Source organism: Hyla sarda, chromosome 7 (genome assembly GCF_029499605.1).
Source record: "Hyla sarda isolate aHylSar1 chromosome 7, aHylSar1.hap1, whole genome shotgun sequence".
Lineage (NCBI taxonomy): Eukaryota > Metazoa > Chordata > Amphibia > Anura > Hylidae > Hyla > Hyla sarda.
Genome location: NC_079195.1, coordinates 209,875,485 through 209,902,882, shown reverse-complemented (window position 1 = coordinate 209,902,882; position 27,398 = coordinate 209,875,485). Strand labels below are relative to the sequence as shown.

The 27,398-nt window shown below is 42.4% G+C and overlaps 1 protein-coding gene across 3 annotated transcripts in view; it reads right to left on the bottom strand.

The window, feature by feature from the left end:
- Positions 1-5,309: 5,309 nt before the first annotated feature.
- DDAH1 (dimethylarginine dimethylaminohydrolase 1) overlaps positions 5,310-27,398 on the bottom strand; it is a 90,837-nt gene continuing 68,748 nt past the window's right edge. For all 3 annotated transcript variants that reach the window (XM_056532507.1, XM_056532506.1, XM_056532508.1), the window contains exons 2-6: positions 26,195-26,294; positions 22,455-22,528; positions 18,952-19,071; positions 10,696-10,839; positions 5,310-8,038 (exon numbers count right to left, since the gene is read on the bottom strand). In XM_056532507.1, the coding sequence (XP_056388482.1) occupies positions 7,922-8,038; positions 10,696-10,839; positions 18,952-19,071; positions 22,455-22,528; positions 26,195-26,294 (555 nt within the window). In that variant the 3' untranslated portion in view covers positions 5,310-7,921. The remainder of the gene's footprint in view (positions 8,039-10,695; positions 10,840-18,951; positions 19,072-22,454; positions 22,529-26,194; positions 26,295-27,398) is intronic.

Sequence of the window (27,398 nt, the reverse complement as noted above, 5' to 3'; positions counted from 1 at the left end):
GTACCTCTGACAGAGAATGTGACTCAAATACCTGGTACAGTCCTTCAAAGATCTGCTCTACAGTCGCCTTCTAACTTCTATCGCATTGGCATGCAAATTTTGTAAACTGTGTTGGACACAGTTCAGACTAGGGGGGAGGACTTGTGGCTTGTGGTATATGGCACACACCTGTATCCTGCTAGTGACGCCAAAAAGTTGTGGCGTCGGGGTGTGAGGAGCAGGGTAGATGTTATAACCCAAGGGGCAGATATTATTAAACCCTTCTTGTTGTGATGCCAGGGCGTGGTTTAGCCTCAAACACCCGAAGGTAATACCGCTGGTCCTGGGCTAGGCACCGGGGCATTGAAGACACCGACACCAAGTTACGTAATTTCTGATTGCAGCCCTGCATGGAGGGGGCATGTCAGCCACCGCTCTGTGCGGGGTCGGCACACCCCATTCCAGCAGACTACCAGGGCCCATTCAGGAGATCGCAAGGGGTCCCCAACTTTTATATAGGGGATGAGTTATCTTTTACTACAGAACTCCAGGACGATCAGAAGATCACAAGGTGTTCCACTGCTTGGCTCCACAATGAGTGGATGTGTGGGAATCTGGCAGCAAGTGTTCGATTTCCCTGCAGCGCCAGCACAGGTGAAATAAAGCATTGCACAGCTCTTGATCTAATCATGGGCTGTCTAGGTAATGCACAAATTTTGAGGGTGGGGGTGGTGGGGGTACTGCCGATACAGTCATTGTCACATAGTTGTTGTGCTGTCAATCCTCCGTATTCCACTGGAAAACATTTTTTTAAAATCAACTGGTGCCAGAAAGTTAAACAGATTTGTAAATTACTTCTATATACAAATCTTAATCCTTCCAGTACTTATCAGCTGGCACCAGTTGATTTAACCTCTTAAGGATGCAGGGCGTACCTGTACGCCATGCGCCCGGTCTATAGCGCAGGGTCACGCCATGACTCCGCTTCATAGCGGGTCGGTCCCGGCGGCTAATGAAAGCAGGGAACCTGGGCTAATAGCGTGCGGCACCGATCATTCAAAGTTGATCAACTTATCTAAAGTAACAAAAATACACTCCCGGCAGCTCAGTCGGGCTGATCGGGACCATTGCGGTGAAATCACGATGTCCCGATCAGCTAGGATGCAGCAAAAGGGTGCCTTACCTGCCTCCTAGCTGATCGGGATTGATGACTCCAAGCCTGAAATCCAGGTTTGAGCAATCGACCACCGATAACACTGATCATTGCCGTGTTAACGCACGGCAATGATCTGTGTAACAGATCAGTGTGTGCAGTGCTATAGCCACTAGAGGGGGCTATAAAACTGCAAAACAAAAACAAAAAGTGTGAATTTTTTTTTTATAAAATCATTTAACCCCTTCCCTAATAAAAGTAAGAATCACCCCCTTTTCCCATTTAAAAAAAATCTTTTAAAATAAAAATAAACATCACCGCATGCGGAAATGTCTCAACTATAAAAATATATCGTTAATTAAACCACACAGTCAATGGCAAAAATTAGGGCCATACCGCCCTTTACGCAAAAAAATAAAAAAGATATAGGGGGTCAAAAGATGACAATTTTAAACATATTCATTTTTGTGCATGTATTATGATTTTTTCCAGAAGTCCGACAAAATCAAACCTATATAAGTAGGGGATCATTTTAATCGTATGGACCTACAGAATAAAGATATTTTAACAAAAAAACGCACTGCGTCGAAATGGAAGCCCCCAAAAGTTAAATTTTGTTGCACAGTTAATTTTTTCTTTCCGTTTTGCCGTAGATTTTTTGGTAAAATGACAAATGTCACTGCAAAGTAGAATTGGTGGCACAAAAAATAAGCCATAATATGGAATTTTAAGTGCAAAATTGAAAGGGTTATGATTTTTAAAAGGTAAGGAGGAAAAACGGAAAAACCCCGAGACCTTAAGGGGTTAAAAAAAATGTTTTCCAGGGGAGTACCCCTTTATTATGGTCTATTAGATGCCTATTGAATCTAGCTACAGTTTTTTGTTTTACTTCCTGAGTATACATTATTCACAGTATAAAGATTTTAACAGGCCATACATTACACACCTACAAGTACCGTAAATGAGGAAAAATGTCAATTAAATACAATATACAGATATAAGGTCACAACACCCTATAAGATAATTCATACATTAGCAATATTTCGACAACTCCTTTTCTCAATGGGGAGTTGCTAACAAGCAGCAGCGGCTTTCAAAAAATAAGGTTTCCTGTTGGACAACCCCTTTACAGTGCTCGCATCTTGCCTTGGTCCTTACTGGTTGTAGTGTGTACAAAAGGGTATCTGAGCGGCAATGCATTAGAATAGCAGCTACAGTAAATAATAAAATTAACTTTTTTTTTTTTTGCCCTGAATCACTTGCAAAATACCCGTCAACATACGGCTGGAATTCTCTGAGAGGAGGTTACTAAGCAACACAGTTACTTACGGATAAAATATTCATTAGCTTTTCTGTAAGGATCATTAAAATTTTATTAAAGAACAGGATTTTATTATAGTTATTCCTTTTAATCTCTTAAAGGAGTTTATCCAACTTGCAGAGTTATCCACGGGACAGAACCGTGTTTTCCATCCAGGGTGCCTCCAGCTGTTGCAAAACTACAACTTCCAGCATGCCCGGACAGCCTACGGCTGTCCGGGCATGCTGGGAGTTGTAGTTTTGCAACAGCTGGAGACACCCTGGTTGGAAAAAACTGGAATTGGGGACAACTGTCTGATCGTATGGGGAAGTCGGAAAGCTAGGGCCTCCACGATGTCGAGAATGGTGAACCCCTATCGACAGGATAAGGGATAAGTGTCTGCCCATGCTCGGTTGGGGGTCCCAGGCATCTCCAGCGCAACCCTTGAATCTCCTGTGCTCCTATAGAGAATGCATAGAGGGCACATGTCAACCCCCCCCTCTCCCCCCCCTCTGCAAGAAAACACTTATTCCTTATTCTGTGGGGGTATATTGGCAAATGCTAGAGTATTAGCATTACCCTTTAAAGGGTACCTGTCATTACAGGTGACTTTTTAGGATAAGCCGCCCTATGTATGCACATGAGAAGCAGTACTATTTCTGACCATTTTTCAGCAGATTTCTGCTCTTCAGGCTTGATCTATATTTTGCAGTTCTCCCAGAGCTGGTGGGCACAGCTCCATCCTCCCCCCCGCCCCATAGACTTTTATAGCTTGTCTTGAGCTCCCTCCTCCCCCCCCCCCCTCCATAGACTTGTATAGCTTGTCTTGAGCTCCCTCCTCCCCCCCCCCTCCATAGACTTGTATAGCTTGTCTTGAGCTCCCTCCTCCCCCCCCTCCATAGACTTGTATAGCTTGTCTTGAGCTCCCTCCTCCCCCCTCCATAGACTTGTATAGCTTGTCTTGAGCTCCCCCCCCCCATAGACTTGTATAGCTTGTCTTGAGCTCCCCCCTCCCCCCCCCTCCATAGACTTGTATGGCTTGTCTTGAGCTCCCTCCTCCCCCCTCCATAGACTTGTATTGCTTGTCTTGAGCTCCCTCCTCCCCCCTCCATAGACTTGTATAGCTTGTCTTGCAGACACAGGACAAAGCTGAGCTGATTTTCAGAGTGGAATACAGTCTCAAGGGGGGTGGGGTGGGGGGGGGGGGAGGAAGAAGCTAATAACCAGAGAAAGGAGTATTTTTCTTTCTTTCTAATGAGATATATTACAAAGTTTCTTATATTCACTTGCACTATTGATCTATGCAAAGTTTGTTCAAATGACAGTTTCTATTTAAAAGGGGTATTCCAGTGAAGAACTATATTTTTTCATATCAACTCGCTCCAGAAACAGATTTGCAAATTACTTCTATTAAAAAAAAATCTTAATCCTTCCAGTACTTATCAGATGCTGAAGTTGAGTTGTTCTTTTCAGTCTGACCACAGTGCTCTCTGCTGACACCTCTGCCTGTCTCAGGAACTGTCCAGAGCAGGAGAGGTTTGCTATGGGGATTTGCTTCTACTCTGGACAGTCCCTGAGACAGACAGAGGTGTCAGCAGAGAGCACTGTGGTCAGACTGAAAAGAACAACTCAACTTCAGCAGCTGATAAGTACTGGTAGGATTACGCTTTTTTTTTTTTTAATAGAAGTAATTTACAAATCTGTTTATCTCTCTGGAGCGAGTTGATATGAAAAAAGGTTGTGTTTCACTTTAAGTGGCAGCCAGTTTTCAACTAACCATTTCAGGTGGAATATTATCTCAAGTTCATTCAGAATGGAGGAGTACTTGACATAATGACAATGAATTGCTATGACGGTATAAATGCGCAAATTGTACAATGGAGTGAGCGATAGTAAGGCAGATAGCTTTTCCTCGCCGTAATGGAGACTCGCGCAGAAGTAACATTGGCGTACCATGTAAGATGCCAACACCGCTTTGTACAAGTCTCTTCTCAGTACACTGTGCCATTCCTCCCATGTTTCTACAGAAAAGGAATGGTGGGGGTCATGTGACAAACAGAAAGTGGAAGTAATAAGAACATCTCTCCCCATTTAGAATGCATGCATGCTCAGCCAAGCCGAGAGTGCATGTGTGGGGATAGAAGCAGGAGGTATAACGTTTAGTTGACAGCTAATATGTATGGCAGTGTTTTATAACCAGGGTGCCTCCAGCTGTTGCAAATTACAACTCTTCGTACAAGTCTCGCTCAGTACACAGTGTCATTCCTCCCATGTTTCTACCTTTGTACATTCCCCATTTATAACAACTGCATGCTCAGCCAAGCCGAGAGTGCAAGTGTGTGGTGAGAATCAGGAGGTACAGCTGTGAGCTGAACAAACGTTTAGTTGACAGCTATTGTGTATGGCAGTGTTTTACAACCAGGGTGCCTCCAGCTGTTGCAAAACTACAACTCCCAGCATGCCCGGCCAGCCGAAGGCATGCTGGGAGTTGTGGTTTTGCAACAGCTGGAGGCACCCTGATTGGCAAACACTGGTAAATGGTAAGCCTTAGTAGACATGGGGCCACCTTTGCTGCTGGACCCATGACACCTGCTATACCTGCTCTTTGAAAAGTAACATTCATGACATTCAGTGGAGCGGAGGGGGTTAATATAACCCTCCTCTCTAAAAACCCCAACTATTATTTCTATTCATATGTTTCCCAGAGGAATAACAGAGGCACAGAAAGAAAGAGAGTCCTTAGAAAAGGTACAAAACATGGAAAGCAAATATTATCAGCCAAGTCAGCAGGGCGGGCAGATCATTTTTATTCCCATACTGCTTGCTTTACAACAAAAAAAGTGCCATTTCAGAAATTCTGTAGCAAGACCCTTCTGGTAATTTTTTATTTAATTTATTTTTTTGATAACATCGTGTAAGATTTTAACATGTGCACCACAAATATTTCCTAAAACAGTAATCTACAATTTTCTAAAATCCTAGTTTGATAGAATGTCAACGTGTATTTCATAAGACTAAAAGGAGAAAAAAAATATTCTAAAACATTTATGATACAAGTTGAAGTCACCAAACACTTAGGCACAGTGGAGGTGGCCATTTTTGGGCTGTACCAAAATTCATCTAAATGTAGACCATTGATTCATTTGGCATCCTATACTATAGGGATATAGGGGGAGGGGGGGGGAGATTATCAATGGTTTTAGGGGAGGATTTAGTTGAAAATTTTTGTGCAATTGTTTAATACTGACTTTTTCTATGTTTTGGCCAAAAATTTTGATCATTGCGTAAAAAATTTGCAACATTTTCACAGTAGTTTTCTGGTGTCAAGCATTGATAAATCCCCCCTATAGTGATGTTTGTCTGGGCTCTGGATTTGTTGCCCCCACTGTGTTAGATACCAATAGTCCCGATTTTGGCAGGGTAATGGTGGGGTTTGCATAAGGAGTGGGTGTTCTGAAAGTTTTAGGGGTGTTCCTGTGATGTTTGGGGGGGGGGGTGCTCCCAAGGCAGGGCATAAATGTACAGATTCTTGCTTTCTAACTATTGGCAAGTATGGTGTTAGGGTTGCCTGTGGCTAAACCCCCTGTACTTACATACTACCAAAAATTGAATTATCACCCGCGGTAACCAATCATAAAAAAGCTTTTTCCCGAAATGTACAATTTTTTTTTATCAATTGGCTGAGTCTAGTATTACAGTTTAGTCTATAGCCATACACATTAGTCAGGTTGGCAGAACGCTTACCGGTATTTAGCCGCCAGCTATCTGTCCCGATGACACCATACACATGAATGCTCTGCCTGGGAGAGCGTTCATGTATTCTGAATTGGGTAAAGCGCTGCCAGACTCCTGAACAAAAAAAAAAAAAAAAAAAGTTTTGGGTAGTTAAAATTCAATCTCCTCTGCCAGATTAAAGGGGTTATCCAGGAAAAAACTTTTTTTTTTATATATCAACTGGCTCCAGAAAGTTAAACAGATTTGTAAATTACTTCTATAAAAAAATCTTAATCCTTTCAGTACTTCTGAGCTTCTGAAGTTTAGGTTGTTCTTTTCTGATGACACGTGTCTCGGGAACCGCCCAGTTTAGAAGAGGTTTGCTATGGGAATTTGCTTCTAAACTGGGCGGTTCCCGAGACACGTCATCAGAGATTGCTTAGACAGAAAAGAACAACCTTAACTTCTGAAGCTCATAAGTACTGAAAGGATTAAGATTTTTTAATAGAAGTAATTTACAAATCTGGAACCAGTTGATATATATAAAAAAGTTTTTTCCTGGAATACCCCTTTAAGTCGAGGAAGAATTGGCAGGCCCCCATATACGTGATGTTGGCCGAAAACCATAAGATGTAATACCAGGTACAGCCTATGGACAATTGGACCCTCTTAACTAATCATGGATAGACCCTTTAAGCTTAGTCTAAACCATGGAAAGAGGGACTCTGATTGGTCACTGTAGTTATTAAAGGGGTACTCCGGTGGAAAACATTATTTTTTTTTTTAAGCCAACTGGTGCCAGAAAGTTAAACAGATTTGTAAATGACTTCTATTAAAAAATATTTATCCTTCCGGTACTTTTTAGCAGCTGTATGCTACAGAGGAAATTCTTTTCTTTTTGAATTTATTTTTTGTCTTGTCCACAGTGCTCTCTGCTGACACCTGATGCCCGTATCAGAAACTGTCCAGAGCAGGAGAAATTCCTCATAGCAAACCTATGCTACTCTGGACAGTTCCTGACATGGACAGAGGTGTCAGCAGAGAGCACTGTGGACAACACAAAAAAGACATTAAAAAAGCAAAGAATTTCCTCTGTATACAGCTGCTAATAAGTACTGGAAGGATAAAGATTTTTTTAATACAAGATAGTTACAAATCTGTTTAAATTTCTGGCACCAGTTCATATAAAAAAAATAAGTTTTCCATCAGAGTACCCCTTTAAGGTGGAGTTTAAGCGGTTTATACACAACGCCCATTTTGGGGGAGTCAGCCATGACTGGAGGACCACCTTTAGGTACCCAGTAGAAATTTGCACGTGCCATAGACCCCACCAAGCCTCATGACTACTGGAGAATATTGAAGATGCTACTGAATTGCAACTGAACAGTTTTGGTCTCTCATTGGCCAAGTAGAAAGTAATGCCCCTCACTCTAGAGACATTAGGTGGTAACAATTATGTAGGTCGATCTCACCTCATTATGTAAATGGACCCTCAGTGTAAAAATCTTAGCAAATTCACATGATTTTGTGGAATATTCATAAATGGGATTTGGTGTGATAGATCAGGCTGTGTGTGAGAATTTAAGGCTTTTCTTGGATGACTCATATGGTTTAACGTGATGATTTGACTTTTGGTGAGTAACTTTAGCCCTCAATTTTAGAAGTGGATTTCACGTAGTATTAGCTCAGTGTCGGATTGTCAGGATAACGAACATTGGAGAGAAGTGACCGCAGTGTGCGCTCATTGCTGAGGACACAGGGCCGAGTCCATGTTCTCAGAGGCTTGGGGACTTGTTTATCAGTAGTGAACAGCAGGTCAGGCATCCGTCCACTTTGGACAACTCAGAATTGGCCACAGGAATCAGCATGTGGTCCTTCAGCTTCTCGAACACCTAGAAAAAAAAAAAGGTCAAAGTTCATGCATATATTATTCTTTTTCAGTCCATAGTTTTTCAGTCCATAGATATAAATACAGCTTAATCCTTGTATAAGGATCACATCAGATACTTTGTATCGTTCACTATAATGTATCAAATTCTCCGTTTCTTAAAATCTATGCTTTCTATTTTAGACTTTGTAGCTGAAAACCAATGGGCTATGGTCACACAATGGATCAAAGTCTGCAGAGCCCCTTATGGATGTGCCAGCAGAGCCCCTTATGGATGAGCCAGCAGAGCCCCTTATAGAAGTGCCAGCAGAGCCCCTTATGGATGTGCCAGCAGAGCCCCTTGTGGATGTGCCAGCAGAGCCCCTTATGGATGAGCCAGCAGAGCCCTTTATAGAAGTGCCAGCAGAGCCCCTTATGGATGTGTCAGCAGAGCCCCTTATGGATGTGCCAGCAGAGCCCCTTATGGAAGTGCCAGCAGAGCCCCTTATAGAAGTGCCAGCAGAGCCCCTTATGGATGTGCCAGCAGAGTCCCTTATGGAAGTGTCAGCAGAGCCCCTTATGGAAGTGCCAGCAGAGCCCCTTATGGAAGTGCCAGCAGAGCCCCTTATGGAAGTGCCAGCAGAGCCCCTTGTGGATGTGCCAGCAGAGCCCCTTGTGGATGTGCCAGCAGAGCCCCTTGTGGATGTGCCAGCAGAGCCCCTTGTGGATGTGCCAGCAGAGCCCCTTATGGATGTGCCAGCAGAGCCCCTTATGGAAGTGCCAGCAGAGCCCCTTGTGGATGTGCCAGCAGAGCCCCTTATGGATGTGCCAGCAGAGCCCCTTATGGATGTGCCAGCAGAGCCCCTTATGGATGTGCCAGCAGAGCCCCTTATGGATGTGCCAGCAGAGCCCCTTATGGATGTGCCAGCAGAGCCCCTTATGGATGTGCCAGCAGAGCCCCTTGTGGATGTGCCAGCAGAGCCCCTTGTGGATGTGCCAGCAGAGCCCCTTATGGATGTGCCAGCAGAGCCCCTTGTGGATGTGCCAGCAGAGCCCCTTATGGATGTGCCAGCAGAGCCCCTTATGGATGTGCCAGCAGAGCCCCTTATGGATGTGCCAGCAGAGCCCCTTATGGATGTGCCAGAAGAGCCCCTTGTGGATGTGCCAGCAGAGCCCCTTATGGATGTGCCAGCAGAGCCCCTTATGGATGTGCCAGCAGAGCCCCTTATGGAAGTGCCAGCAGAGCCCCTTGTGGATGTGCCAGCAGCTTTGTTGTTTACATGGGCCCTAATAATGACAACTATATTTTTTCTCTGGGGAAGGGGGGGTTGTTTTGATGTGTTGTATTGTGCGGTCTTGTATGTTTATGTGGTGAGCCACGGGGGTGCGATGTGAGGTGTATGGGGGCAGATTTTGTAAACTTCTAAATGTTTGTGACGCCAGGGCGTGGTTTTACCGGGAACCAGCCGAACGGTAGCACCGCTAGTCCTAGTTAGGCAGGGCAAATAAGAGTCCAAGGCCAGGTTAGGGTTAACGGTAGCCTTACTGAGGTAGACAGATGGCACAGTCTTTACAACTGGGCCAGCATCCCAGAGAGGTGACCAGTAACACAGGGGACCTCGCAGCTTGCTGGGGCTTGCAGTGACTTTGACAGACTTTAGGACAGCCACGCTGACTGTAATAGACTTGACTTGACTGAAGATTAGTGTTGCTCGCGAATATTCGCAATTCGAATATTATTCGCGAATATCGCATATTCGCGAATTCGCGAATTTCGCGAATATAGCGCTATATATTCGTAATTACGAATATTCGTTTTTTTTTTTTTTTTTTTTTCTTTTCTTCACAGTACACATCACAGTGATCATCCCTCTCTGCTTCCAGCTTGTGTGGTGTAAAGAAGGCTGTAATACTACTGTGTGAGACTGGCGTGCGAAAATTCGCATATACGAAAATTAGCATATGTTAATTTTCGCATATGCGAATTTCCACATATGTTAATTTTCGCATGCGCGTATTTTCGCATACGCGAAAATAAAACGAGGATATAACGAATATGCGAATATTCGCGAATATATGACGAATATTCGTCCATATATTCGCGAATATTCGCGAATTCGAATATGGCCTATGCCGCTCAACACTACTGAAGATAGTGACAGCAGACAGAGATGACTTACTGACTTGTGGCTGTAATTTAGGCTTGAGGCCTCCAGATGTGCTGGACACTGGTTCTGAGACATCTGGACTTGACTTGATCTCAGCAGAAAGTGAGATCAAAAGAGAGAGATTGTAGCTCCTCCCTTCCTTATAAAGGGGGGGTTGAGCAAGCAGCCCATAGGCTAGCTGTGGGTCATCTGGTTACCTGGTGCTCTCTGGGTAACAAAACATGTGACTTTAACATGTGACAACTATAATCATGTGATCAACAACCATGTGACCATATCAAAGGTCATTTACACATAATATACAAGTATACAGATTATAGGGGTACAATGCAGGTGAGCCCTGGGGACGTGCAGGGACTGAAGCTGATAGGACTGTGAGATGCAGATCCCGTACTAGGACATCACATTTCCTTTTTGTGGATATATTTTTACTGTTATGTGCATAAAAAATAATAATAAAAAAATTATAATAATTTTTATAATAAAATAAATATTCCAGATGACTATAACTTACTTTGCCACTCTCAGGGAATTCCTCAGGTGCTCGGTGCAGGAGAACGTGACCTTTCCCTGGGATGCTTAAATAGACGCAGTTGGCAGCCGCATCATCCGGTACCGTCAGCTTGTCATAGCGGTGATCACTCATCTGCTGCATGGTCTACAAAATAGCAAATACTTCATGATATGTCTCTATTGCAGACACAATTCTTAGGTTCTGTTCACATGAGTTTTGGGTCATACATCAGATGTAAGTCAATGGCCATCAGAATACACATGAGTATGGATCAACTTAAACCCTATACATTGTCTCTTAGGCTTGAAAACCCTACGGAACCGTATTGAAAACCGTATGCATTGACTCTCCATTGAAAACCGTATGCCAAAAGGATGCATCAGGCTGAGTCAGTTTTGCATCCTGTACGGTTTTGTCAGTTTTTGTACCCAAAACCGTAGCCTACCACGGTTTTTGGTCCGGGTGAAAAACCGTATTAAAACGTATATGTTTTTTTTTTTTACGTGGAAGTCAATGGGAACTGTACAGAACCATATGCGTGTATGGTTCCATCCGGTTTTCACCATACGGTTTTTTACTTTGCACAGTTTTTTTCTTGGAATTTCAATCAAACAAGTGAAACTTTATTCATAATGGAATGAAAAGTTAAAAACGTATACAGATGAACCGGACATCATTTTTCAAACCATATACAGATTAAAATTTGTACACACGTTTTGATACAGTTTAGTCAGGTTTTGAGGAATCAGTTTTTTTTAATCAAAAACCTGATACGGGAACTGTATTGCAAAAACGTGGTGCCAACCTAATGCAGTTACAAAAACCACAACTCTCAGCTTGCCAGTTGTGCAACGGCAGGAGAGCCACATGTTGGAGAGCCCTGCTCTATATGAATATCATTTGGCGGAGCACGTACTGGTCATCATTGGTTCCCTTTGACCTTCTTTCATTTCTACACTGTCCCAGTAGAGATAAATCTTTCTGCTTAATATTTTCCATGTCTGGTTCTGAATATTAAAGAGATCTGACTGGTTCATCGCACTCCCTCTGGTTAAGGGAAGTGCAGACGATGAATTTCCATCACCTGTAAAATGTTACCGTCATATAGTGAACACTGTGCAGACCTGCAGCGAACCAATAGGTCGTCTGATGCGTCAACAGGTCTGGAAATTGAGAAATTAAGTTGTTTTCCCCATGAAAGAGCTCAGAAAAGTCACTCCATAAATCATAATAAATTGGAATTATTAATATATGGCAGTATTTTATTTTTATTTCATTGGACTCTCCAATTTCAAACATCAACATTTTTATCCATGTTTCAGCCACAGTGTGGTGTCCCGGTACCGGATTGCATCCGTTACCTTGTGGTGAGGTCCCCAAAGTCAGAGTTTCTAGGTACCAGTGGGATCCTCATCTATAGTTAGCCCCTAGTCACCACTTTAAGAATTAAAATTATTCAAATTCATATTGTCTATATGTATATAAAGTGTACTTACCTTGTTGTAGTGTCGCAGGACCTGCGGGTCATGTGATGCGTTCCAGGACTCTATGGTTTTTACTCAAGGACCTTTGGAGGTAGTCAGGTGATCACCCACCATGCTTTGTAACGGTGATTGACAGCTGACATGGACCAATCCAAAACGGCCCTGCCCCTCCTAAGGGAGCGGCGGCCATTAATCTCTCTCTTTCCTCGTGGGCTGCTGATGAGGACGGATCTGCGCAGCTGTCATCGGCAACCACTAGGCGAAAGCCTTGCGGCAACGGACCCCTAAACAGATCCCTAAATCCAGCGGATCTCTGCAAAACCTAATTCTACTTATCTCAGGATAACTTATCGGTCCTAAGCAACTGTCAGTCACTGCCGAGCTGATAATAGACTCTGTTGCTAAGACTGTTACCATTACTGAATGTACCGCAATTCATCAGCAAAGTTCCTGCAAGTTCAAGTTCAGCACTGCCGTGGACAATCGTTTATTTCTGCACGCACCTATCATTTCTGGGAAGGGTGGCGATAGGCCTTGCAACTAATTCAGCGTATTAACCCTCACCCTGGCGTCACGAGTGACAAGGGTTAAATTAACCCCTCATATTCCAACACAGCAACACCCCAACTACACTATACCCCCCAAGGGCTACCACACACAGTATCTCCATGGGTTCAGCCAGACCAGCTCACAGAACAAGATCGTGAAGTAAACAACATGCGCAACATACAATGGAGAGTTCCAAACTGATCAAGAGCATTGTTGGCATTAGATCTGTTCATTGGGAACTTATAGGGGTACTCCGGTGGAAAACGTTTTTCTTTTAAATCAACTGGTGCCAGAAAGTTAAACAGATTTGTAAATTATGTCTATTAAATTATTTTCCTTTTGGAACACCGTGCTCTCTGCTGACATCACGAGCACAGTGCTCTCTGCTGCCATCTCTGTCCATTTTAGGAACTGTCCAGAGCAGCCTATATTTGCTATGGGGATTTTCTCCTACTCTGGACAGAGATGTCAGCAGAGAGCACTGTGCTCATGATGTCAGCAGAGAGCTCTGTGTTCCAAAAAGAAAATCATTTCCTCTGTAGTATTCAGCAGCTAATAAGTACTGGAAGGATTAATATTTTTTAATAGAAGTAATTTACAAATCTGTTTAACTTTCTGGCACCAGTTGATTAAAAAAAAAAAAGTTTGCCACTGGAGTACCCCTTTAAAGGGGTACTCTGGTGAAAACATCTTATCCACCTTTCCAAAGAATAGGGGATAAGATGTCTGATCACGGGGGTCCCACCGCTGGGGACCCCTGCAATCTCTGGGCAGGCTGAAGCTGTAGTCGCCAGTGATTTGGCACGGAGCAGAGTTCACTCTGCGCGCATGACCGGGGTGCCGCGTCTTTGGATTGGGGATAAGATGTTTTTAGCTGAAGTACCCCTTTAACGTATCTACGATGTTCCTGGAAGACACAAGCCTGTGACCACCATGCACAATACCAAGCATTGGTTGAAGATATATAAAGCCACCACTGGCGTCTGGAGCACTAGCAACATGTCTTCTGGAATGATTGATGATCCTGCACCATCTGGCAACATGACGAATATTGGGTTCTAGGAAAACCATTTCCCTTTTGGCATGACAATGTTCTGTACCTAGATCTGTAACCATGACAAGGAGGCATCCTCTACATTAGTGGTCTCAAACTGTGGCCCTCCAGATGTGGCAAAACCTCAACTCCCAGGGAGTTGAGGTTTTGCTACATCTGGAGGGCCACAGTTTGAAACCACTGCTCTACATTTATAGGAAAGATGGTTTACCATCATCACAGATGGGGATTCTTTACTGTAAGGGCAGTGAGACTATGGAGCTCTCTGCCATATGATGTTGTAATGGTTGATTCATTAAACAAGTACAAACAGGGCTCTGTACACTGAGGACAAGCAGGGCTCTGTACATTGAGGACAAGCAGGGCTCTGTACAATGAGGACAAGCAGGGCTCTGTACACTGAGGACAAGCGGGGCTCTGTACACTGAGGACAAGCAGGGCTCTGTACACTGAGGACAAGCAGGGCTCTGTGCACTGAGGACAAGCAGGGCTCTTTGCAGTGAGGACAAGCAGGGCTCTGTACACTGAGGACAAGCAGGGCTCTGTACACTGAGGACAAGCGCGGCTCTGTGCACTGAGGACAAGCGGGGCTCTGTGCACTGAGGACAAGCAGGGCTCTTTGCACTGAGGACAAGCAGGGCTCTGTACACTGAGGACAAGCAGGGCTCTGTACACTGAGGACAAGCAGGGCTCTGTGCACTGAGGACAAGCAGGGTTTTGTGCACTGAGGACAAGCAGGGTTCTGTACACTGAGGCTCTGTGACATGCTTCCAGCTCATACGTCAGGATGATTGACAAGCCAGGAGCCTGCAAAGAGCCCTGCTTGTCCCGCCCTCACTTCCTGTATTTGGACTCCTCATAGAGACACACAGGCAATAGCGGCAGGGACAATATTTTTTCACCCAAAAATATACAAATAGTTTAATCAATGTATATTACAAATATACATATAATGGTATTATCAATATTATATAAAAAGTTTTTTTTAACAACAGGTACACTTTAAGGATAGTGTAGCCCTAACCTGACCATTCTTCTGATCACTAAATTGAATGACAAATGTTTTGGATTTGCCAAAATCAAAAATTTGGGAGAAATTCTGAAAAAATGGATTACTTCTGAATGTCTTTGTTCACCTCCATTCTTTATATTGTACTTGTTAAACTGGTTCAGTTCTATTTTTCATCACACCCACAATTGGGAGTCGCAGGAACCTAAACTGTGAGATAATACTTACTTTGGCTTCATAGGAATACAATGACGCCATATGTTTTATTTCATGGTTTGGCCTCTGCATTATGCTGTGGACCCATCTAGGTATTTGTGTACAAACCATAGACCAACATAGTCATTAGAGGTCTGGCATAAGAAGTGGAAAACCTCACAACAAAGACTACAATTACGGTATTCAGATATTTCCAGATATGTTCCTTCAGTGATGCATTGTGAATTTGTAGTGCTAGCGCCCATTTTTATGTATGGTGATGTAATAAGGGGGGGGGGGTGGCTTTGTTGGCTGAAGTTGCAAACAATGTACAGTACAGAGGTCTCATGAACAAGCACAACATAAAGAAATGTTGGTTAGCATATACTTTAAATATAATAGGACCCCACTTATGCTTTATGTCACTATATGAGAAATGGCGGGCCTCTCCTGAATCCCCGCAATCCTACAATCTTGGAGCTTTCACTATGGCCACTCTGCCTACTCTTAAGGTGAGACTTCTTGTTCTGTAAAGATCACTTCCCAGCAGTCTCCTCCTTATCATCATAGAAAGGAGTACACCAGTCTATAGATAAGATTACATTCACAGTAGCTTTAGTTCACAGTTTAGCCTCTCCCTCCCATAGAATCATCTCTGAACAGGTCACAGAGAATGCCTTGAAACCGCTCCTATTCTTGTCAATGGGGTCAGGGTTGGGTATGTCTATGTTGGTGTTTCTGTGTCCTTAAAGTGTACCTGTTAACAAAATATTTTTATATAATGTAGATAACACCATTATATGTATATTTGTAATATACATTGGTTAAAAATGTGTATATTTTTTGTCTCTACAGCTATTGTCTGTGTGTCTCTATGAGGAGTCCAAATACAGGTATTGAGGGTGAACAAGCAGGGCTCTGTACACTGAGGACAAGCAGGGCTCTGTACACTGAGGACAAGCAGGGCTCTGTACACTGAGGACAAGCAGGGCTCTGTACACTGAGGACAAGCAGGGCTCTGTACACTGAGGACAAGCAGGGCTCTGTACACTGAGGACAAGCAGGGCTCTGTACACTGAGGACCAGCAGGGATCTGTACACTGAGGACCAGCAGGGATCTGTACACTGAGGACAAGCAAGGCTCTGTACACTGAGGACAAGCAGGGCTCTGTACACTGAGGACAAGCAGGGCTCTGTACACTGAGGACAAGCAGGGATCTGTACACTGAGGACAAGCGGGGCCCTGTACACTGAGGACAAGCAGGGATCTGTACACTGAGGACAAGCAGGGATCTGTACACTGAGGACAAGCAGGGCTCTGTACTACACTGAGGATAAGCAGGGCTCTGTAAACTGAGGACAAGCAGGGCTCTGTACACTGAGGACAAGCAGGGATCTGTACACTGAGGACAAGCAGGGATCTGTACACTGAGGACAAGCAGGGCTCTGTTCACTGAGGACAAGCAGGGCTCTGTACACTGAGGCTCTATGACATGCTTCCGGCTCACACAGCAGGGTGATTGACAAGCAAGGAGCCTGCACAGAGCCCTGCTTGTCCTGCCCCCACTTCCTGTATTTCTGTATTATATCAAAAGTTTTTGTAACAACAGGTACACTTTAAATGTCCTTAAGGGGTTTAATAGTAATTACACTTACAACCATTTGTATAACTTAATCATACACATGAATATAAAAAACTTTGTGGTAAAACTGTCTCTGTCCTACATTCCTGCTAGCCCACCTCCCCCTAACTCATCTCTCAATCTGAAAGAGCTGCTCAAATTCATCTCAAGATCAGGATACAGATGACCATAGAAGTCTATGGAGAGGGGAGGCGGAGGCAGAGAAAACATACAGATGCTGCAGTAATATACAGTATAGTAAGTGTTCTAGTTAATCCCACTGCTGAATTCAGCATGCTCTTGCTGCACAGCACCGCCTCTCTGTTTACTTGCGGAGCTGACAGATTAGCTTTAACCGGAACTACTGCAATGGGAGAAAAAAACTTAAAGGCGTACTCAGGCACTAACACATCTTATCCCACCATGCCTCCTCCCATAGGCTTGCTTTGAGGGGGCGGAGCGTGACGTCACATGAGGGCGGAGCCGTGACGTCATGATACTCCGGCCCCATGATCGTGAGTCATCAGACCCGGAGCGATGTTCGCTCCAGAGGCTGATGATAGCGTGGTCCTTTCGATAGGGGATAAGTTGTCTTAGCGCCGGAGTACCCCTTTAAAGGGGTACTTGGCTGCTAGACATCTTATCCCCTATCGAAATGATAGGGGATAAGATATCTGATCGCGGGGATCCCGCCGCTGGGGCCCCCCTGATCTCCTGCAGCACCTGGCGTTCTAAATAAATGCCGGGTTCCTGCGGCAGTGGTCGTGGGGACACGGCCACGCCTCCTCATGGTGTCACGCCACACCCCCTCCATTCATGTCTATGGGAGGGGCATGTCGGTCGACACACCCCCTACCATAGACCTGAATGGACGGGGCATGACGTGACATCATGAGGGGCGTGGCTGTGACGTCACGATCACTACCTCCGAGCATTCTGCACAAAATGTCCAGAACGCTGGGGTACCCCTTTAAAGGGATACTCTGGTAGAATATTTTTTTTTTTTAAATCAACTAGTGCCAAAAAGGTTAACAGATTAGTAAATTACTTCTATTTAAAAATATCAATCCTTCCATTACTTATCAGCTGCTGTATGCTCCAGAGGAAGTTGTGTAGTTCTTTTCAGTCTGACCACAGTGCTCTCTGCTGACACCTCTGTCAATCCCCATAGCAAACCTCTCCTGCTCTGGACAGTTCCGGACATGGACAGAGGTGTCAGTAGAGAGCACTGTGGTCAGACTGGAAATAACTACACAACTTCCTCTGGAGCATACAGCAGCTGATAAGTACTGGAAGGATTAAGATTTTAAAAAACAAATAATTAAAAAATTCTAATAGATTTTTTTAAATTAAATTAATTAAAAAAATAACAATTTACACATCTGTTTCACTTTTTGGCACCAGTTGATAAAAAAAATAACAAAAAAAAAATAAAATAGCTTTTCCACCGGAGTACCCCTTTAATGCAGCCATATGGGAACTTGAAGTCAGTAAAGTATATTGTGGCTCTTTAGTTAATATTAATAAAGAATTAATAGAAAAGTATCTGCTCAGCCCAAGAATTGGCTGTAGATGTAGAATTGGGAAATAGATACAGTATAAATCCACTACATTGTGTCCCCGGAGACTTTCAAACATCTTAATAAACTCATTGAATACTAGTGTTGCTCGCTAATATTCGCAATTAGAACTTTATTTGCGAATATCGCACATTCGCAAATATTCGCGAATATAGCACTATATATTCGCAATTACGAATATTCGTTTTTTTTGTCGCTTATGCAAATGTTAGCATATGCTCATTTTCTTATATGCGAATGTTCTATGTTATGCATATGCGAATTTGACCATGCACTAATGTTCTTACACGCGAATTTTCTCCTATGAATTAGCATATGTGAAAATATGCATATACGAAAAATAGTAATCAGAATATTCGCATATAAGAAAGTTAGTATATGGACAAAATGCGCATATACGAAAAATGCCACAAAAAAATTCGTCCAAAAGAAAAATTCTCATATGCGAAAATGCACAATGGCAAATTTACGCATTTTTATTTTCCTATATGCGAATTTGCAGACATAAAATTTTTCGTGTATGCGCATTATCACATATAATAATTTTCTTATATGCGAATTGTCTGGTGAATTTTTTTCGTATATACGCATTTCCACATACACGAATATTTTGTATGCGCATTTTCGCTAGTGGTAATTTGCGCATATGCGAAAATGTACGCGTATATTACGCATATGCGAATATATGGCGAATATTCGCCCAATATATTCGCGAAATACGCAAATTTGAATATGGCCTATGCCGCTCAACACTATTGAATACCTTTAGTGCTTTCTGAGCAGCCTCGCTGGAGCCGATGACAATGAGGTTGGGTCCGGCCATGCTGCAAAAACTCTTCAGATGTAAGTAATCGCACACGGGGACCGTGGACACTGCGTAATCCTGCAGGAATAGGAGATTCGGATTATTACTGGTATCATTATATGGAAGTGCAGGTCAATATATACAGTGGGCTGTACTGTCCTAATGATAGAAAGCAGTGGTCTCCAAACTGCAGCCCTCCAGATATTGCAAAACTACAACTGTCAGCATGCCCGGACAGCCAACACGTACAGGATCCTGCACAGATTTGATGCGCAGGATTTGTAGAAGTTGTGCTCACTCATTTAGTTTACATTGCAATTTGCAGTAGAAAATCCTGTGCATCAAATCTGTGTACATGTGAACGTACCCTAATGCTGTCAGGTGCAGGGAGCGCAATCCGAAACAGGCGTTTCTTCAGGGAAACCATAGTTTAAAAAAGCCACCAGGACTTATAGGTAAAATGTCATTGGGGCTCTCTGTCCTGCCAGCACAATGGGACAGGTCTCTCCTTATACGGACACACCATACACCGACACACCATACACCGACACACCGTACACCGACATACCATACACTAGGGCTACACGATATGGGGAAAATGTTTTGGGCCTAAATATTGTGATTTCGATATGTGATGCGATATAATTTAAAAAATTGTGAAATACCCCCATTTCATGTTCAATCGCCACCATTTCACATCTACCTACCCATTTTATGGCCACCGCCTATTTCACATCTCCCCTTGTCACACTCTCCTCCCCTGTCACATTCTCCTCCCTGTCACACACCACACATCTACATACATTGACACACCATACACCGACATACTATACACCGACATACCAAACATCGACATACCATACACTGCCATTCTATACACCATACACTGACATTCCATACACCGACATACACCATACACCGATGTACCATACACCGACATACCATACACCGACATACCATACACCGACATACCATACACCGACATACCATACATCGACATACCATACACTGCCATTCTATACACCATACACAGACATTCCATACACCGACATACACCATACACCGACATACCATACACCGACATACCATACACCGACATACACCATACACCGACATGTACCATACACCGACATGTACCATACACCGGCATGTACCATACACCGACATACACCATACACCGACATACACCATACATCAACATACCATACACTGCCATTCTATACACCGACATACACCATACACCGACATACCATACACCGACATGTACCCTACACCGACATACCATACACTGACATACACCATACACCGATGTACCATACACCAACATACCTTACACCGACATACCATACACTGACATACACCATACACCGATGTACCATACACTGACATACCATACACCGACATACCATGCACCGACATACACCATACACCGATGTACCATACACCGACATACACCATACACCGATGTACCATACACCGACATACACCATACACCGATGTACCATACATCGACATACACCTTACACCGATGTACCATACACCCACATACCATACACTGATGTACCATACACCGACATACCATACACCGACATACACCATACACCGATGTACCATACACCGACATACCATACACTTATGTACCATACACCGACATACCATACACCGACATACACCGTACACCGACGTACCATACACCGACGTACCATACACCGACGTACCATACACCGACGTACCATACACCGACGTACCATACACCGATGTAGCATACACCGACGTACCATACACCGACGTACCATACACCGACATACCATACACCGACATACCATACACCGACATACACCATACACCGATGTACCATACACCGACATACACCATACACCGACATACCATACACCGACATACACCATACACCGATGTACCATACACCGACATACACCATACACCGACATACACCATACACCGACATACCATACACTGACATACACCATACACCGACATAAATGTTGTCTTTGTCACTTACTAAGGGCCCATCCTTTACCTCTGATACATGTCTAGTTATATTTACAACAAAAAATAGCAGCACTGTAATCTTACTTTCATGGGGATAACTGACATCTTAACCCTATCTAAATGGTGCTGCGGGTCTATAGACTAATACTACAGTATAGCTCTATAAATAGACATTGTATACTTAAGGGAAAACACTTGAGCCAAAACTACTGATAAAAGAGTCATTTTTATTAATCTATTTTAAAATCACAACTGTGACTAATGAATATATATATTGCATAGAAACCAAAATCAATGAATGTAAAGAGATGAACAAATCCGAAAAAAAGATGGTGGAACAGGTGCAAGTTATAGGACAATGCTAGTGCATAATATATAAAAAAAATATAATAAATGAGAGCTGCAGCAGCAATAGTGGGTGTCTAGCAATAATGTCACTACGACCAACAAGGTAAGGGTGTGTAACCTCTACTACGATAGTATCCAGCTACCCACCATGGATCGCTGGGATAGACACCGCAGGTGCATATCTTATCCTCTATCCTTTCGATAGGGGACAAGTTGTCTTAGCGCCGGAGTACCCCTTTAAAGGGGTACTTGGCTACTAGACATCTTATCCCCTATCCAAATGATAGGGGATAAGATATCTAACAATGTTGCCTCTCACTTACCCATAATGGAGTCCTGCCACCACCGCGCCCAATGTACGTTCATCTGTTTACATTCATTGATTTTGGTTTCTATGCAATATATATATTCATTAGTCACAGTTGTGATTTTAAAATATATTAAATAAAAATTACTCTTTTATCAGTAGTTATGGCTCAAGTGTTTTCCCTTAAAGGGGTACTCCGGTGAAAAACGTTTTTTTTTTTTTTTTAAATCAACTGGTGCCAGAAAGTTAAACAGATTTGTAAATTATTTCGATTAAAAAATCTTAATCCTTCCTATACTTATTAGCTGCTGAATACTACAGTGGAAATTCTTTTCCGTTTAAAACACAGAGCTCTCTGCTGACATCATGAGCACAGTGCTCTCTGTTGACATCTTTGTCCATTTTAGGAACTGTCTAGAATAGGAGAAAATCCCCATAGCAAACAAATGCTGCTCTGGACAGTTCCTAAAATGGACAGAGATGTCAGCAGAGAATACTGTGCTCATGATGTCAGCAGAGAGCTCTGTGTTTCAAAAAGAAAGGAATTTCTGCTGTAGTATTCAGCAGCTAATAAGTACAGGAAGGATTACGATTTTTTTAATAGAAGTAATTTACAAATCTGTTTAACTTTCTGGCACCAGTTGATTTAAAAAAAAAAAAAAAGTTTTTCACCGGAGTACCCCTTTAAGTATACAATGTCTAGTTATATGCACCTCCATATAAAACCAAATTCTTTCCTTCTATAACGTATATGAAGACAATAAATCGTGAGGTGCGCACACAATCATATTCCTACCTTAAACGTGTCGGCCAGGATTTCTGCTCCTCGTTGGTTGGTTCTTTTGGATAAACCCACAAAGAATTCTCGTCCTGGAAAGAGAAAAGAACAATTTTGTGCATTGAAGCATATGAAGCATATAGGAAATGGCTCATTACTCAGCACTGCCACCTAGTGTACGTTCTGGGGTTTGCGGCTCAGAAATTCGTTTTTTTTTTCTTTGCTGTGTTCATCATAAACATTATGTATTTAATATAAAATAAATAATAAAAGAATGATTTAAATCCACCGACAAAAAAAACCAAAAAACCTAAAAGGACAACTTTTACTTGATGTGGTGACTTTTGGCGGCCGCCAGTCAAAACTAAGCAGGACTTCTTTTTGTAGACCCAAGGTCTAAAAAATTTTGGGTCCCCAGCTGTTGCAAAACTAGAACTCTCAGCATGCCCGGACAGCCAACGGCTGTCCGGGCATGCTGGGAGTTGTAGTTTTGCAACAGCACGAGGTCCACAGTTTGGAGACTACTGTACTAGGCAGAATCAATCTACCACCGATGCTTCAGTTTTGGTTTTTCGGATACATATCCACATACGGTGACGCCAGTATTAAAAATGGTACCTGTTAGTAAGGACGAGTTACAGATGTTACATTTGGACCCAAAAGCTTCAGGTTATGCTGGAAGCCAAACCCTGTATATTAATCATGCAGAGCAGGGAAGGGTGGGGGAGCAAGGAGGCATGCATGCTGCAGCTAAATCTGGCCACTAAGACCTTTAAATGGGTTATCCAGGAAATATATAATATTATATATAATATATATATAAACTGGCTCCAGAAAGTTAAACAGATTTGTAAATTACTTATATTAAATTTTTTTTAATCCTTTCAGTACTTATGAGCTTCTGAAGTTAAGGTTGTTCTTTTCTGTCTAAGTGCTCTCTGATGACCCCTGTCATCGCCCAGTTTAGAAGTAAATCCCCATAGCAAACCTCTTCTAAACTGGGCGTTTCCCGAGACACGTGTCATCAGAGAGCACTTAGACAGAAAAGAACAACCTTAACTTCAGAAGCTCATAAGTACTGAAAGGATTAAAAAATTTTTAATATAAGTAATTTACAAATCTGTTTAACTTTCTGGAGCCAGTTGATATCTAAAAAAAAGTTTTTTTTTCCTGAATAACCCCTTTAAGCTTGGAAGGAAAACTGGATTTTATAACTTTTCCAACAGCCATCAGCTAAGAGACAGGGAGATTAAACAAATGATAACTATCAGGTTATACCTCTAGTTGCAAATCTAAACCCCATGAAGCGGTACTCCACCACTAGACATGTTATCCCCTATCGATAAGGGATAACATGTCTGATCGCAGGGTTCCAGATGTGGGGACCCCTGCAATCTTAGCCGCACCACCCCAGTCATCCGGTGCACAGAGTGAACCCACAGCTGCCACGCCCCCTCCATTTATGTCTATGGGAAGAGGCTGTACACTAGCCGTCAAGCCCCCTCCCATAGACCTGAATGGAGGGGGCTGGGGGGGGGGGGGGATTCCGGTCCTTTGGATAGGGGATAAAATGTCTAGGGGCAGAGTACCCCTTTAAACTTTACCAATTCAAGCAACATTCAAGTATATGCATTGTGATGATCTGCATCAGGAGAAGGTAAGGTCTACAGTTGTAGTGTTGCTCGCGAATATTCGCAATGCGAATTTTATTCGCGAATATCGCATATTCGCGAATATAGCACTATATATTCGTAATTACGAATATTCTTTTTTTTAATTTTTTTATTTTTTATTTTTTTCACAGTACACATCACAGTGATCATCCCTCTCTGCTTCCAGCTTGTGTGGTGTAAAGAAGGCTGTAATACTACTGTGTGAGACTGTCGTGCGAATTTTCGCATATACTAAAATTAGCATATATAAATTTTTCGTATATGTGAATCTTCGCATATGCGGATTTTTATGTAATAATTTACGCATATGTTAATTTTCGTATAGGCGAATTTTCACATATGCGAAAATAAACGCGAATATTAAGAATATGCCAATATTTGAGAATATATGATGACGATGGCCTATGCCGCTCAACACTATAAAGTTGTTCACCAATGCTCTGGCTACAGAGATCTCATTCCTGGGCTTTGTGTAAGGGAACACAGCTTTATCAAAGGAAATTTGGGTAACACCACTTAGTCACGTGACATACCAGTGACTACTAGTGTTGCTCGCAAACATTCGCAATTCGAATTTTATTCGCGAATATCGCATATTCGCGAATACAGCGCTATATATTCGCGAATTCGCGAATACAGCGATATATATTTGTAATTACGAATATTCGTTATTTTTTTTCACAGTACACATCACAGTGATCATCCCTCTCTGCTTCCAGCTTGTGTGGTGTAAGAAGGCTCTAATACTACTGTGTGAGACTGGCGTGCGAATTTTCGCATATGCGAAAATATGGAATAAATAATATTCGTAATTATGAATAAATAGTGCTATATTTCTGTAATTTTCGCATTTGCTAATTTCCGCATATGCGAATATTGGTGTATGTTGATTTTCGAATTTGCTGATTTTGGTTTATGTTAATTTTCGCACTTACAAACATTCGCATATGCGAATTTTAGTTTATACTGATTTTCGTGTTTGCTAATTTTCGTATATGCGAATGTTTGTTTATGACAATTACGGACCATGCAGATTTTTCGTATATGCGAATTTCGTTTAAATTTTCGTATATGCGATTTATATGCTTATGTTAAAGTTTATGTTTATTTTCGCATATACGAATGTTTGTTTCTGTAATTTTCGTAATTGCTAATTTTTGCATATGCAAACATTGGTGTATGTTGATTTCCGAATTTGCAATGTTTCGTATATGCGAAGTTTTGTCTATGTTACTTATGGTTTATGCAAATCTTCGCATATGCGAATTTGTGTATATGCGAAAATAAACCACGAATATTACGTATATGCGAATTTAGCGAATATATGTCAAATATTCGTCCATATATTCGCAAAATATCGCGAATTCAAATATGGCCTATGCCGCTCAACACTAGTCAGGAAAAGCATTGAGCGGCATAGGCCATATTCGAATTCGCGAATATTCGCGAATATATGGACGAATTCGTCATATTCGCAATATTCCCGTTTTATTTTCGTATATGCGAATATTCGTGTGCGCGAAAATTAGTATTAACTAAAATTCGTATATGCGAAAATATACGTATTCAAAGTTTCGCATATGCGAACATTCGCACACTGGTCTCACACAGTAGTATTAGAGCCTTCTTACACCACATAAGCTGGAAGCAGAGAGGGATGATCACTGTGATGTGTACTGTGAAAAAAAAAAACAAAAAAAAAAAACGAATATTCGTAATTACGAATATATAGCGCTATATTCGCGAATATTCGCGAATATGCGATATTCGCAAATAAAATTCGAATTGCGAATATTCGCGAGCAACACTAGTCAGGAACTGTCCACAGCAGGATAGGTTTTATATGGGGATTTTCTCCTACTCTGGACAGTTCCTTAAATGGAAAGAAGTGTCAGCAGAGAGCACTGTGGTCAGACAGAAAGGAAATTCCTGTGGATCATACAGCAGCTGATAAGTACTGGAAGTACTGCATCTAGCATCAGGTTCTTTCCACCAATCAGCACGATTTTGGACGACCTAGTGAAAGGGAAGGCATTGTCCACACTAGACACCCCCTGAATGAAAAAATGTATCCGGATCTATTACCTGTAAACAGCACGTCTCCGCCGTCTAAAGTGGCGCTTTCATCAGTCATCTCAACCACGTTCATCTGCAAATCCTGCAGAGCCTTCTTCACAGCCTCCACCTGCAAAACACAACACCATTTTTCTTATTAGGATTACTAATGTGTGATACAAATGTGCGATCTACTGCTGTGGAGGCCTTAGCTTTTTGTCATCATTCTCGCTACTACATGTTATTTAAAAGGGGATACCCAGACTTAGAAAAAAAAAGAAAACAGAAATATTTTTTTTTTCTGAAACAGCGCCACCACCTCCTCTCAGGTTGTGTGGGGTACTGCAACATAAAGGGGTTCTCCAGCATAAGGTGATTTTAGTACGTACGTGGCAGACAGTAATGGACATGCTTAGGAAGGATCTGGGCTTGTCTTGGGGCTGAATGACTATGTTGTGAGATTACCATAACACTGTGGCTAGCTTTTTGTGAACTGGTATTTCCTGTTTGACTTTTCTTTTTTTGACTACAAATCCCAAAATTCCATTTTCCTCCCTCCCACACAGCCACCCCACCCATTGAAACAAAAGACCTGTGGTTTTCAATCAGGGTGCCTACAGCTGTTGCATTAGTTGAAGATTGATCCCTCCACCCATTGAAGCAGACAGGCTCCCTGTCATCAGGTGACTAGTGATGTCAGGTCTTGGCCACATTGCAAGCTGGGAAAAATCCGAGACAACAGTCATTTTGTATGCTGATAAAAATAAGTAGTGAGGTTGAAAATCACATAAGAATTGTGAGAAAACCGTCACACACAGGTACAGACACTATATTATGAATTACACTAACTTTACAGCCCCTGTAGCATAGTCACATAAAAATATTCCTGGAATACCCCTTTAAGTCCATTGAAGTAAATAGAGCAAACACACAACCTGAGGGTTTTCAATCCCTGAATAACTGGAGCGTTGAAATTATGGGGCATTGTGCCCGGCCTAATAAAGAGCTGTCACATTCCCTTTAAATGCTACTGGTGAGTCTGGAACTGGTGGGTTCCATTAAAGTCCTTATAAAAAAAAAAGTGGACATTAGTACACACATTGGCCCTCATTTACTATTGCAAACCCGACATGTTTTGTTGGGTTGTGCGCCAGATTCTGTCGCAATGCGCCAAAATTTGAATTGAAAAAACCCGGACTAACTCTCCATTTTGCTTAGAAAACCCGAAAAAGGG